Raw genomic sequence first — 12363 nt, 5'->3', positions numbered from 1 at the left:
CACCAAATAGTGAAGATAATTCACGTTCGTTTGGATTACGAGTGAGGAAGGCAGCCGCGCGTACAAGCATCAAACAAATGGCTATTTTCAACGATAGATATTTGGATGAACACATCCTTTCGGTGCTCGTGCGTGCACGTAGTACGAGAGCTCGTGCGTGTTGTGTGAGTGTACATTTGCATCAATATGGAGAAGTAAGTGTAGCCGCGTACGTGGATATGGACGTGCGTGGCTCCGCACTGAATAATAACATTATACCCGTTATCTGGCGAGGTCATGCATCAAACAGCCGGTGCCTCTGCTGCTCCGATGCTCCTGATGGTAGCCTCTGTTGAATACCGGTAAAGCTATCCGTCCTATGTGTACTCTGTTGTGACACAAGCACCCCGGAGAACCCGTACCATTCTAATCACCGATCGTAATCGCACGATAAATCAAATTCTCTCACCCTTCGCCCGGCCGGCCCTCTCTTCTGCCCCCCCCCCCCCCCGCCGCTGCCTCTATCAACCCCGAAGGCTCACGAAACGTCCGAATACCCGGCATATCCGCACGACCGCACACGCGTTTTTATTTCCCCATAAAATCGATGTCTCCTCTCTCTTGGTACTCAGCGCGCGCGCAATTTTTTTTTTGTTTTTTTTTTTCGTTTTTTTTATTTATTTATTATATTTTTCTTTCTCACGCACTTCGATTTTCATGTCCACAAATGTTATGGACAGAAAAATCGAGAAAGAAGCAGAATACGGTGACCAGCGGTAAAAGCAAAAACGTTTTCTTCATACCTCGGTCGAAAGTACGCACTTTCGGCCCCGATTTCAGGGCCGAAAGTTCAACATTCCTGCATTGGTAAAAAAAAAACACGCTCGCTGTGACAGCGGGAGCAAAAATTTTTCTCTGCACACCTTAGTCGAAAGATAACATTTCTGCGCTGTCAAAACTGCATGCGCTTCATTTGTCTCGGCGGGAGCAAAAACTTTTTTCTGCATTCCGAAAGGTTTGACGTAATTATTTTTTTTACTTTTGACGTTTGACGTTTGAACAGATATTGCTTACGTGTTTTTTGAAAGGTTGTGTCTAGTCATCTGCAAACCGTACGAATAAGATTATGTTATTCATTCGGAAATATGTTATGGAAATGCCATATTATTTCCAAGCACTATTATCAAAACAGTACAAATCCGAACGAATAACATACATTTATCCTTTCAGATAAAATCAATGTGAAAGCCAAAAATAAAGTCGTTCGGAATAATGATTTATTTTCAGCTTCATAGGAATGCAAATATTCATATTAATTATCTTTGCTAATATCTTGTTTTTTTGATGCCTGCCCCCCCGACCAGCAGCACTCGCTTCGCTCGTGCAGCAAATGTCGGGGGCAGGCATCAAAACATCTTCTATCGATAGTTGCGTATTTCGGAAGAAACGTACTTTCGACCGGCTATGAAGAAAAATAGTATACACCATACGGGCAGAAGTTTGATAGCCCTGAACTGCGCGTCAAATGCCCTCGGCTTCGCCTCGGGCATTGTGACGCGCAGTGCAGGAATATCAAACTTTCTGCCCTTGTGGTGTAATATACTATTTATTCCGACCACTGTGAGTTCCACAACGATCGATATTTTTGTTTGCTGTAAAAATACGATTTTTAAAACTGGAACGCGTTTTTAGTGATACAATCACCGCCCGCGGCCCCCTTTTTACCCGTTCTCTGCGCATTTTTTTTCGTTTGTTTCAACGTTTTTTCGAGCGTTTTTTCTTGTAAGCTTCTATATCCCGCTGCCCGCATCCTCCCTCCAGTCAGTGTTACCAACGAATGTTTTCATGCGATTTTGTTCAAAATTCACGCGTGAATCATGCACAAAAACCAAACGACTGCTCGTTCATTCGAAAAAAAAAGAAAAAAAAACAATCTACGACTATTATTTCTTCACCGAGCGAAGCTTCCGTTAAATGATTGATTTTTTGTCTCTTCCACAGGTTTCGTGGATAAGAAAAAGGGATTTACATATTCTTACTGTCGGAATATTGACGTACACGAACGATCAGAGATTTCAGTCGCTGCACAGCGATGGCAGTGACGAGTGGACACTGAAAATTAGTTCTCCGCAGGTCCGAGACAGCGGCACTTACGAATGCCAGGTCTCGACGGAGCCGAAAATCAGTCAAGCTTATAATCTTAGTGTCGTAGGTTTGTCAGATTCATTTATTATATTTCTCTCGTTGCAGAAGCGATAAGAGATACTCGGAGTTCAATGGAATGGTTAGATGTTACTCAATCGAAAAGAATAAAGATTAATAATGCAATATTTTTTGACCCAGTTTCGAAAGCCAAGATAGTTGGAAACACTGAGCTTCATATCAAGAGTGGCAGTGACATAAACTTGACGTGCATCGTTCTTCAAACTCCCGAACCACCGTCCTTCATCTATTGGTAAGCGTTTATTTTCAACACCCAGACAAATTATTTTTGCTATTGAGATTCAACTGTCATCCAATATTTTTTCCTCGAACCTTGTTGTCTCGAGAATAGAGTAATTTTCTGCTCTGCTCGTTTCTATTTTATTTTCACTTAACAGGTACAGAGGTGAACACGTGATAAACTACAGTCAACGAGGAGGAATAAACGTAGTTACGGAGAAACAGACAAGGACGTCACGATTGTTGATTTCACGAGCATTGCCGGCTGATTCTGGCAATTACACCTGCGCCCCATCGACCGCAGAATCGGCCAGTGTCCTGGTCCACGTACTCAACGGTAAGCTCTCTTCCATTACGAACTTTCCAAGCTTCGTTCAGTCCTTATTTCAGAATCATGCTCAATCTCTTCTGCTTTTTTATCTCTGCTCCTTTCAGCCCCTTTTGACCTCGATCTCCGAACGATTACCAACGTCGCATTTTCATTCTTCGTTTCCCCTTTCTATTTCTCTTTCACTTGTTCTCCGAGCGTTTTTCGTACAAGAACTTCTCTGTCATTAAACATGAAAAGTTCGCCTCTCCAATTTTCCTCCGATCGCCGTTCAGCCATGAAAGAAATTGATCTATCTAACCCCGGGATCCTGATTGGACGAGCTACCCTTGCTGGCTCGACCTATAAATCGAGACCCAGCTCATTTCCAGCCCTTGGAGTTATCCAACTTCTATCGTTTCGATAATGTACCACGTGGACTTGATAATTACGAGAATCGGGGAAATAGAATAATCGATAAAGTGCGGACAAGCCATGAAAACAAGTTGAAGAATTTTTTTGTCCCCGAAGAACACGAAGACACAGCTACTACCGGAAGTAATAATTATCTGTAAATTTATCGTGGCTTAAGGATATCGGGAATCTTCCATTCTCAACACTCAATATGCGCCGTACTGCTGTCTGCTTATTCTTGCTACAGCGTCCAATTAAATTAGCACAAAACTTCTTCGAGTCAACTAACCCAATTAAAATATGTTTCCGACTTCAATATCCACATAGAAAAGATCCAGACTCTAATAATATTATTACCAAGAGAGAAAAACTTCCTATATTTTAACGAGCGGTAGATAATTACTTTAGAATCGGAGAGTGTTCGCTGATAAGGCCAAAATGAGAAAAGGATCACAAGAAGAATCGTATTTCAAGTCATTTCATCCAACCCCAGAATGACTTTCATCGTGACATTTATTATTTGCTCACGTCACAATACGTCTCTCGCTGTCTGGAAATTTCTTTCAAGTAATCTGTCAACGAGCAATATGAGTTAATAATTTAAATTCGATCAATTTACTGAACAAAAAAAAACACTTAAAAAAAATAGTGAATGCTCAGCTAGACTCAGGTACGCGATGAAAAAGGCCTCGAAAGAAAGTGCCAAAAAGATTAAATTTCTGTAGTTCCCATCCTACCGAGGCTTTCTGTCGTCGGGGGAGCTTCGAGCCTTCAAAATCTGATAAATTTAAGGAGCTTGCATGAAAAAACTGTGTACATACCAAGATATCTTGGTAAAGTGTTCAAGATTTAAAAAAAGTGTTTAAGATTTACGATACAGATAGATCGTTATTGCTGGAGAGAAAATTTTCTTGGCTACCAAAGTCTTCGATTCACCGGCGATAAAATATTAATTGAGAGTAGTAAGTCAACCCGATATTTGCCCGAGTACGTAAACAAAGAAATGAGGAAACGAGCTCCACCGACTTCAACTGAGAAGTGGATTAACCCATAGCATGAATTTTATATTCGAGCAGTGTTAGATGGCAGTCGGAATAACTGAAAATTTATCGCTGGAATATTTCAATCATAGCACCGTTCAAGACTCTCGCACAAATTCTCTTATAAGCCGTATTTGGCAGGATTTGCCAGTAAAAAATACATTTCTGCTAACGTCGTATCTGCTAAAATTTGTCTCCACCAGCGGATGACGTCACAACATCGGGACCGGAGACTCCAAGATACGCGACACGGTCTTACAGAGGCCATAAATCCAACGAATCCTGATATAACCAAAATGGTAAAGGACATAAAAGCGCTGAGTACCAAAATCGAGAAAGATAGTGCTGGAAGCATTCAAGGAGTCGGGAATACTTACCTCGGAATCTGAGAACGTTACGGTTTTTCTGTTTATAAGAATTGTAGGCTTATGGATGTCTCGAAGCAAGAGTTTCCCCTTATCTAACCTGCATCCACAACGTCCGATCATAAAATACACAGTTGTCAATTTATTTATTTTTATCTTTCGCAGGGTATTTTGAACAGAAACAGCTTTCTTGATGGTTCTCCTTCCATGTTCCATCTGGGACAGTTTCCCCGTGTGTTGCATAGGATTTCGAAGTGCGGTTTTCCGTTGTTGCAACGCCATTAAGCAACCTCTATTCTCCTTATTTCACCGAGGCAGAAGAAAGCCGAAAGATGGCAAGAGGAAGGGAGGGGGTAGCGAAAGGACGAGGAATAAATCCTCTAGATATGTCTTGGCTCCTTTCCTATTTTACGTTGACGCGAAGAAGAAGAAGAAGAAAGAGTATAAGAAGAAGAAGAAGAAGAAGCGGAGCAACGCGTTTACTATGCCACGGGTACTGCCATGCTCGGTTAAACCAGCATGCGCTCTATCCGGCCGCGTCGAGCCGGAGGGATAAATCAGACGAGATATTGTCCCATGCAAATCCCTACCAGGTGCTGCTGGTGGATGCCCCCGTACGCTCCCTACAACACATCGTACGCGTCTCATGCTACGTAAACATAGACTAACCCCTTAACGTACACGTATATCCGTCCAGGCCATCATAGCGACCACCAACCCACATCATTCACACATACAACACGTTCACCATTGCATTATGTAACTTGGAATACATCTATATACTATCGTAGTTTTCCTGGGCGACCAGCACTCGAGCCAACGCAACAAAGCGTAGACACTGAGGCAAGGTCGTAAATATACGACCTCGGTAGCCTTGACGGGCTAGGGGCATACACATCTCCCCTATCGTGAGGTATTACTCTTACTGTACGGAACTGAAAATTGCGTCGAGGCCTGCTACCTAGCCCAGCCAGAGCTCCCGTTAGCTTCATCATCACAATAACTTAGCTTCTTTCCTTTCCTTCGTCTTCGCCACCAAACACCATCCTCTCTGGGGACAGCTAAAAGTTAGCCTTCTCCAGACCCTAACTAGGTCATTCAAGCCTCTCCTCAATTACGGATCCATCTGCGTTAGGAAAATGTCTCTTTGGACCTACTAAGAACCAAGGGATCGCGTTCGCTCCAGGGAAGAAAAATTACCTGGAGATTATGGCCTCTAATGAATCCCCTTGGAAAGAAGATATTCCGAACATTTTCATTTCTACGTGCTAATATCGTGGGATCGATATCTCGTTTTCGAATGTTTCAATCATATTTACAAATCCTTCGTCGCAATGCCTTTGGAAAATTAGTTTCAGGACCACCTTCCAAGGGGACTAAAACTCAAATATCATTAAGCACACCGCTCCGTCCAGTTTCGTGTCAAAACGAGTTCCTGCGGGATGCTGATTTATCAGTAATTAAGTTCTTAAATCCATATTGAAACTCGAAGACATTCGAGTGACGATATCCAAACTCTCCTACTTAAAATTATCCGGCAAAGACTGTCAACATCCACCTCCCCCCGTACACTTATTCACTTTCTCATCGTCTTATTCGTCTGACAGTTGTAACTCAACTTCCAGTTGGCACATAAACGCGCGTCCCAGGACTCCGCCATCTGTGCACCTGTCTCATTGGTGTACTTGAACAACCCCTGTGGAGCACTACAGCTGGAGATGTGAAACTTGGTTTGAGACGTATCGCAATTACGGGAGGTAGATACAGAACGAAAAGTGCTGGATGAGGGTTGGAGACACTTTCACCCTGCTGATTTGTGGCTAATTGTCGACGACGTTTCACCATTGCGCACGTCAGTATTTAACTTTCCTCTTGTCTGATAGCTCTTCCAGGAATATACGCCTCTTTGCACCCCGGCAAACTTCACGTCCTGTATGATTTCACTTCGAGCAGAAAATTCCATCGAGTTTGCCAACTCACCAAGCCCGAGCCTCGGTCCGAGCAGCTAGAAATGGCTTGACGCCTTGTTCCCAAGTCCCGTTGCAATAGAGCAAAAGTTCCACTTCCCGGTGGATGCGAAAAAAATGTCCGCGTTTCAAAGATTATGAGAAGAAAAATCGACGGACGTTAGATAAAGCCGCTCAGCACCGAACTTTCCTGCTTTCAAATAAAAACAATCCACGGATCTAACAACTTTGGCAGTAGCCCAAAATGACCTTAATTTTCATCTGGACCAACTCTTCTCGGGATAAAGCAAGGCAATATCTAAAGAAGTGTGCCGACACTGTGACAACAATTCGAATGCAATGAACGCTAAGATCAGCTCCAATGAGAACAGCAATGTACAAGAGAGACTCTGTGAAACTGGAAAGGACTCGGCCCCCAGCTGAGGGTCGATGGAGTTAAAGGTGCAAGCTGGAAAGGCTTAGTAGTGCGAGGCGGTGAACGAAATGGAAGGTGGAGAACCGGATGGAAGGGCGCCACCTTGTTCACGGGCTAGCTCCGCGCGAGGGAAGGCTAACAGGAGGGCGAATAATTAAACGGGAAGCGAGGAGTGACGGCGACACGGTGCGATAATGTGAAATCAGCGCTCATATTTTGCCAACGAGAAATGGCTCCCGTCGGGGTTTCGTCGACTCAAGATTTTCAGTTAACACTTCAACTCGATGTAGGCTTGCGTACTGCAAATCTCGATGAAACATCCAGACAAGATGCCAAGTGTTTCTTTCGATTTCCAGCGTTGAGTGAAGATAAAAAAAATAACGAAATGGAGCAAGGGTTTCGGTAATACCTTCAGGGCCTTTATATCAGCAGATAAGGGATGCCAGAGGGTGAATAACAGTCTGGATAGATCAGCGATAATACGTGCTAAAGATAAGGTTAAATAACAGGCTCTTTTTTAGACAACTCCGACTCGCCCTATATATGAACATTCGGCTGCACTGCCTCGCCTGTGAGAGGAGCGTTCGTGTACGATTTCGTACCATCGTCGACGTTCAAAGTTCAACGTCACATGTGAAATTCTTTTTTCAGCTTAATTGATATACACCTGGGCGTCTCGGGTCATTGTAGAATTTCGTTACGGTCCTGCATAATCGCTGAAAAAATAATCCGTTAAAGTCACAGTGATCGATATGACCTAAAAAAATTTAAAAAAAACGTACCCCAAATAACCCAAAACAAGGCGAATATAAATGGGCATAAAAACGAACAAAAATTGAACAACGACCAAAATTCACATTTAAATAAAATAGGGTATTCATAATCGGATCATGAGAGCCAGTATAAAGACATTATTTGCGAGCAGCCGATATATTCGAAATGAACATATGGCGAGAGTCTTCATACATTTATTATCTACTCTTTCGGGATAATTAGGAGTGAAGAGGCTTCTTGAAACCGCAGATTTTTGGTTATTCCGATCACCGCTTTATTTCAGGTTTCTTAGCACCGATTAATTAATACACGCTGCATTTCATAATATTATTATGGAAAAGAAATTGAATTTTTCTATTAAAAAATCAATATTCGTTGTTCGCAGTACGAACTTCAACCGGAGTATTTAGTGAGTTTTGACGTCACGATGCTGTGCTGCACTGTAAAAATTTCCGTACGATTTTTTGTGCCAGGATGCGGCACAAACATTTCCCCATTATTTTTATATGCTCAGCCCTTTGTTGAAGTGTGGAAATCACCGTTTCAGTGTACTACGAAATTGAGAAACGAGTGATCGATACTTAGGGCAAAGACATGTTACCGTGATGCACCGTAAAATTCACTAGACGTTTCGTAAAAAAAAAAAGTACGGTATTAAAGTACACGTACCGTAAATTTCACTGTCTGCAATATTTACTATGATAAAACTGAAAATTCCACAAAATATTGAAAATCTTACAGTGCATTACTGGAGTAAATATTTTTCGTTAACTCGTCCCCGCAGTCAAATATATCCGGTAAATTTCACAGTGAATTTCACGCTTTAGCGTGATACTTATATCACCGTTTAATTCTCTCCGCCTCTATCAGATTTTAATAATCTCACGATCGTCTTTCCAGTGAAAGAATATCAGGTTAGAGAGGTTTTAGTACAACACTCCAGTGTAAATTTATTTCGAAGGAAGTTTGTTTGACTGAAGCCAGAAGATTGATAAGATTCACTCTCCATTTCTTTAGCTTCTTGTGTCTAATCAGAAAATACGTTATCGACTCGAAGTGTTAAGGTTTTCTGGCAAAATCTTCGCTCTCATCATTCGTTGGAATGTACATGTGATATGCTATCGGGCCCATGGTTTCCGCCCTGGGAATATAAAGTGCTGTATTCAAACGGGTACCTCGTAACTGTACTCTTACTTCTTGTATGTCGTATTACTTACTAACACGCTCACCTCGTTTTCTTTCCTTTTCACTCTTTCTCAATCTCTCTCTTTCTATTCTCCCTCGACACTCTCACCGCTCGTGTGAATATATTAGACGCAACTATACATGTATATAAATGGTTTCCTCGCCGGATTATATGGGCAACGTGAAAGGATCGATGTCGTCGTTTCTCTTTGCCACCCTCTCCCACTCGGTCTCTGTTCTTCTCACTGCACTTGTCGAATTCTGAGCCCTCTTTGCACGGCCATTGGCACTTTCGTCTTCCGTATACATTTACTCTGACATCGGCAAGGTCTTCTTTTCCTCAAACGCTGCTTATCTTCATTCTACACTCGAATCTGACACGAGTTTTATACCGATCTTTAATCTTATCAAACTCGAGGATATTGTTCTTGCGTTTTTATTGTCCTTATTAGTAAGAATATGGAGTGGTGAATGTAAAACAGAGAAAAAACTTTGCGACAGTATAATCAAAACAGAATAATTTGATTGAGTGAGAATCAAATAATTTGGATCCAATATATTTCTTATTCAACGTGTTGCAGTGACAAACCCTTCCATTGTATTGTTCATTAACACAACACGAGATCGTTCGTATGCTGGGGGAAAAAAGTCAGTCTCGACATCCCAAAATGAAGGTAGTCAATTAAGAATGCAAACTTCATTCATTTTCAACATGGAGTTTGAAAAGGGAGAAAGGGAGGTCACAATAAATGCATAGAACAGTTTAAATCAATGCACGAATGTTCTATACACCGAGAGGACCGCGAGCTTGAATTTCAGTTGGAGAATTCGATAACTAAATCAATTATTTCACGTGCGGCTCCGATGCGAAAGTTTTTAATCCACTGGGCGTCCTATCACATCGGCACCTTCGCCAATCACACTAGTCCGCACGACTAAATTAAATTTACTCCTTCGAAGTTCTTTCTCATTCTTTTTCCTCTCGTTTTTTATCGGTTCTTTTTTATTTATTTTTTCACAGAAGATGGCGGCTGATGAGACTGGGAAATTTGGTATTAAAAGAAATGTTGAGAAATTATTAAAGGACGAGGAAAAAATGTTAATCACTAAGTCGTTTTGCACATCGAAGATGATTCGTTTTTTTTTTTGCATTTAATACATTAAATAACATTCTACTTTTAAACAACGCGTCTGGTGAATATCATTTGATATATCAATATGAGCAAACATTTTTATTCGAATCGTAAAATTCATGGATTATATTTGGAATCGCATCGTAAATCATGTGCCATGAAAAATAGGTTCACTATAACTTGGCGAACAGTATTCTCGCGCCCTTTCTGTCTTGATATATTTTTTTCTCGCCCTTTTTGTTGAGCGAATATTTAAGGTCATACATATAAATCGTTTAGTCTTTATATTCGAATTTTCCTACTTTACGACTGTATAAAAATCCAGATACGCCGAACATATTTGTGACAGCGGAATCGAGGGGAAAAAAATCTTGCGGGAATTGATAGCGAGTCGCGTAAAAAAGCGATTCAAACCGCGTTTTTTTTCGCTCCAAGCCTCCCGAAGCTTTAACGACTTTTATCTCGTAAATATCCTAATCAAAGTCACCTTAATTGAAGTATTATAAAACCGGTCTCAATGCCGGCTATAAAACCCCGGAATGATGAATTTCGGCGAACTTCGATTTCACCCTTTCGGTATCTCGATATCGAGACTCGCGGGCTCACGTCGACCAAACGAATTTGCTTGCCTCGCGAAGCCAAATAACTTCCAGCGAATATACTTTCTACTATCTTTCTCTCCATATTTTTATCTACGTTTATGGATATCGGTCTGTATGAAATCGAACGGAAGTAGAGCTGGAAGAGGGAACACTCATGGGCCGACGACTACGCGCGTGATATGAAATCGATAGGCAGCTATTTCGTAAACCCAAGATAATCTCGTCACGTCGAATCTCACGAAAAAAATACGCGGAGTAGTTCGCGCAGAGTGGCCGGGACAAAAGAAGGACTGTAAATTGTCATGGCTGGCACAAAGTATCGAAATATTTTTCTGCGTGTATCGTGGCGTGACGAGGCATCAGTGCAATGGCGAACCTAACGTTGACTCTCTCTACTGTCACCCAGCATTACGAATCGTACAAATCTCCATTCATTGTTCTCTCGCATGTCTACTTTTAGGGGTTCCTTTTGAGAATATACTCGCAATAAAAATCCTCAAGTGTCAAAAAAACGATTGCTCAAAATGGTGTTTCCAAAGTTGCATAATTTATCATGTTCAAAGAATTTTTCGTCTTCAGTCTTCAACAAAATAATTTTCTTTGACTTCAATGGATTTTCATATTTCTGTACGAGCAATAAAAACGATCATAATAGTGGGTTCGATTGAATAAAAAACCGGTATTTACAATATTCACTTTTGCTAGAAATTCTTATAATTTTTTTCAGCATTATTATCAATAAAAAATCATATGGTGGTTTATTTTAGGGAGAGGGAATTTACAAAAACTAGAAAAAAAAAATTTGGAAAAATCCGAATGAAATTTCAGTTTCTTCGCTATTGCCATCAATTATGGTCTCAAAATTTTTGACAATCTATAATATTGGTAAATAATTATATTATGATGAATTTCAAAAATAGGGAAGGTAAAAAATACACAATTTTGTTTTTATAAGCGGTTTCAATTTCTTCGTCGGGTAGATCCAGAAAATCTTCCTTATTTCGTATTTTGATTTCCCTACCTTCCCCTTCATGATTTTTGTCAAACTTGAAAAGAAAATATTGAATTAAATTTTCACCTTCCCCCTTCCTAAAATTAACCGTGGTGTCATTTTTCATCGACGGTGATGCTGAAAAAATAATTTGCCACGATTTTTAGCAAAAATATTAGCCAAAATTGTAAATATTAACAAAAACCGGTATTAGCTCGATCAAAACATGAATTCTGTACATTTTTCAACTAGGAAAGTCCGATGGACGATGATAATAAAAAAAATGCATGTAACTGTATCGGTGTACGTACGAATGCGTTATAAATCCCAGCGAACACGAGCACGCATACGAGAGAATAATTTTCAAAGTAACATATACATAAATACTACCGGTTGAGCTACATTTTTTCCTCGCTCTTTCTCTCTGTCTCCCCATCCTCATGGATAAACTTAACTGCATACTGCGGCCTTTTCTTCTGGCGGCCCCTAGCCCCGTTCGCAGCTTTGCCTCTTTCTCTTTTTCTTTTTCTTTTCTACCTTTCCGTACTCGTCCTTCCTCTTTCGAGATGAATACCTCGCCATTGAGAGAATTCGCCTCGCAACCATTGTATCCCAGCACACATCCGCCGTGCAAAAACGCTCTACAGTTTCTCCTCCGCATCCCTTATCCCTGTTCCCCGAGCATCTTTACCCTTGGATCCCTCCGTCCTGCTATGCTTTTATACTCGTACACTGCCTCTTCCCAACGC

The 12363-nt window shown here is 41.1% G+C and overlaps 1 protein-coding gene across 2 annotated transcripts in view; it reads left to right on the top strand.

Annotated features, from left to right (window-relative positions):
- Positions 1-12363, top strand: part of LOC122412129 (limbic system-associated membrane protein-like) — a 141744-nt gene that overhangs the window by 124611 nt on the left and 4770 nt on the right. For both annotated transcript variants that reach the window (XM_043421452.1, XM_043421451.1), the window contains exons 4-6: positions 1981-2191; positions 2323-2434; positions 2580-2758. In XM_043421452.1, the coding sequence (XP_043277387.1) occupies positions 1981-2191; positions 2323-2434; positions 2580-2758 (502 nt within the window). The remainder of the gene's footprint in view (positions 1-1980; positions 2192-2322; positions 2435-2579; positions 2759-12363) is intronic.

Source organism: Venturia canescens, chromosome 6 (genome assembly GCF_019457755.1).
Source record: "Venturia canescens isolate UGA chromosome 6, ASM1945775v1, whole genome shotgun sequence".
Lineage (NCBI taxonomy): Eukaryota > Metazoa > Arthropoda > Insecta > Hymenoptera > Ichneumonidae > Venturia > Venturia canescens.
Note: the sequence above shows the minus strand (reverse complement) of the source record. Positions and strands in the feature narration are given on the sequence as shown.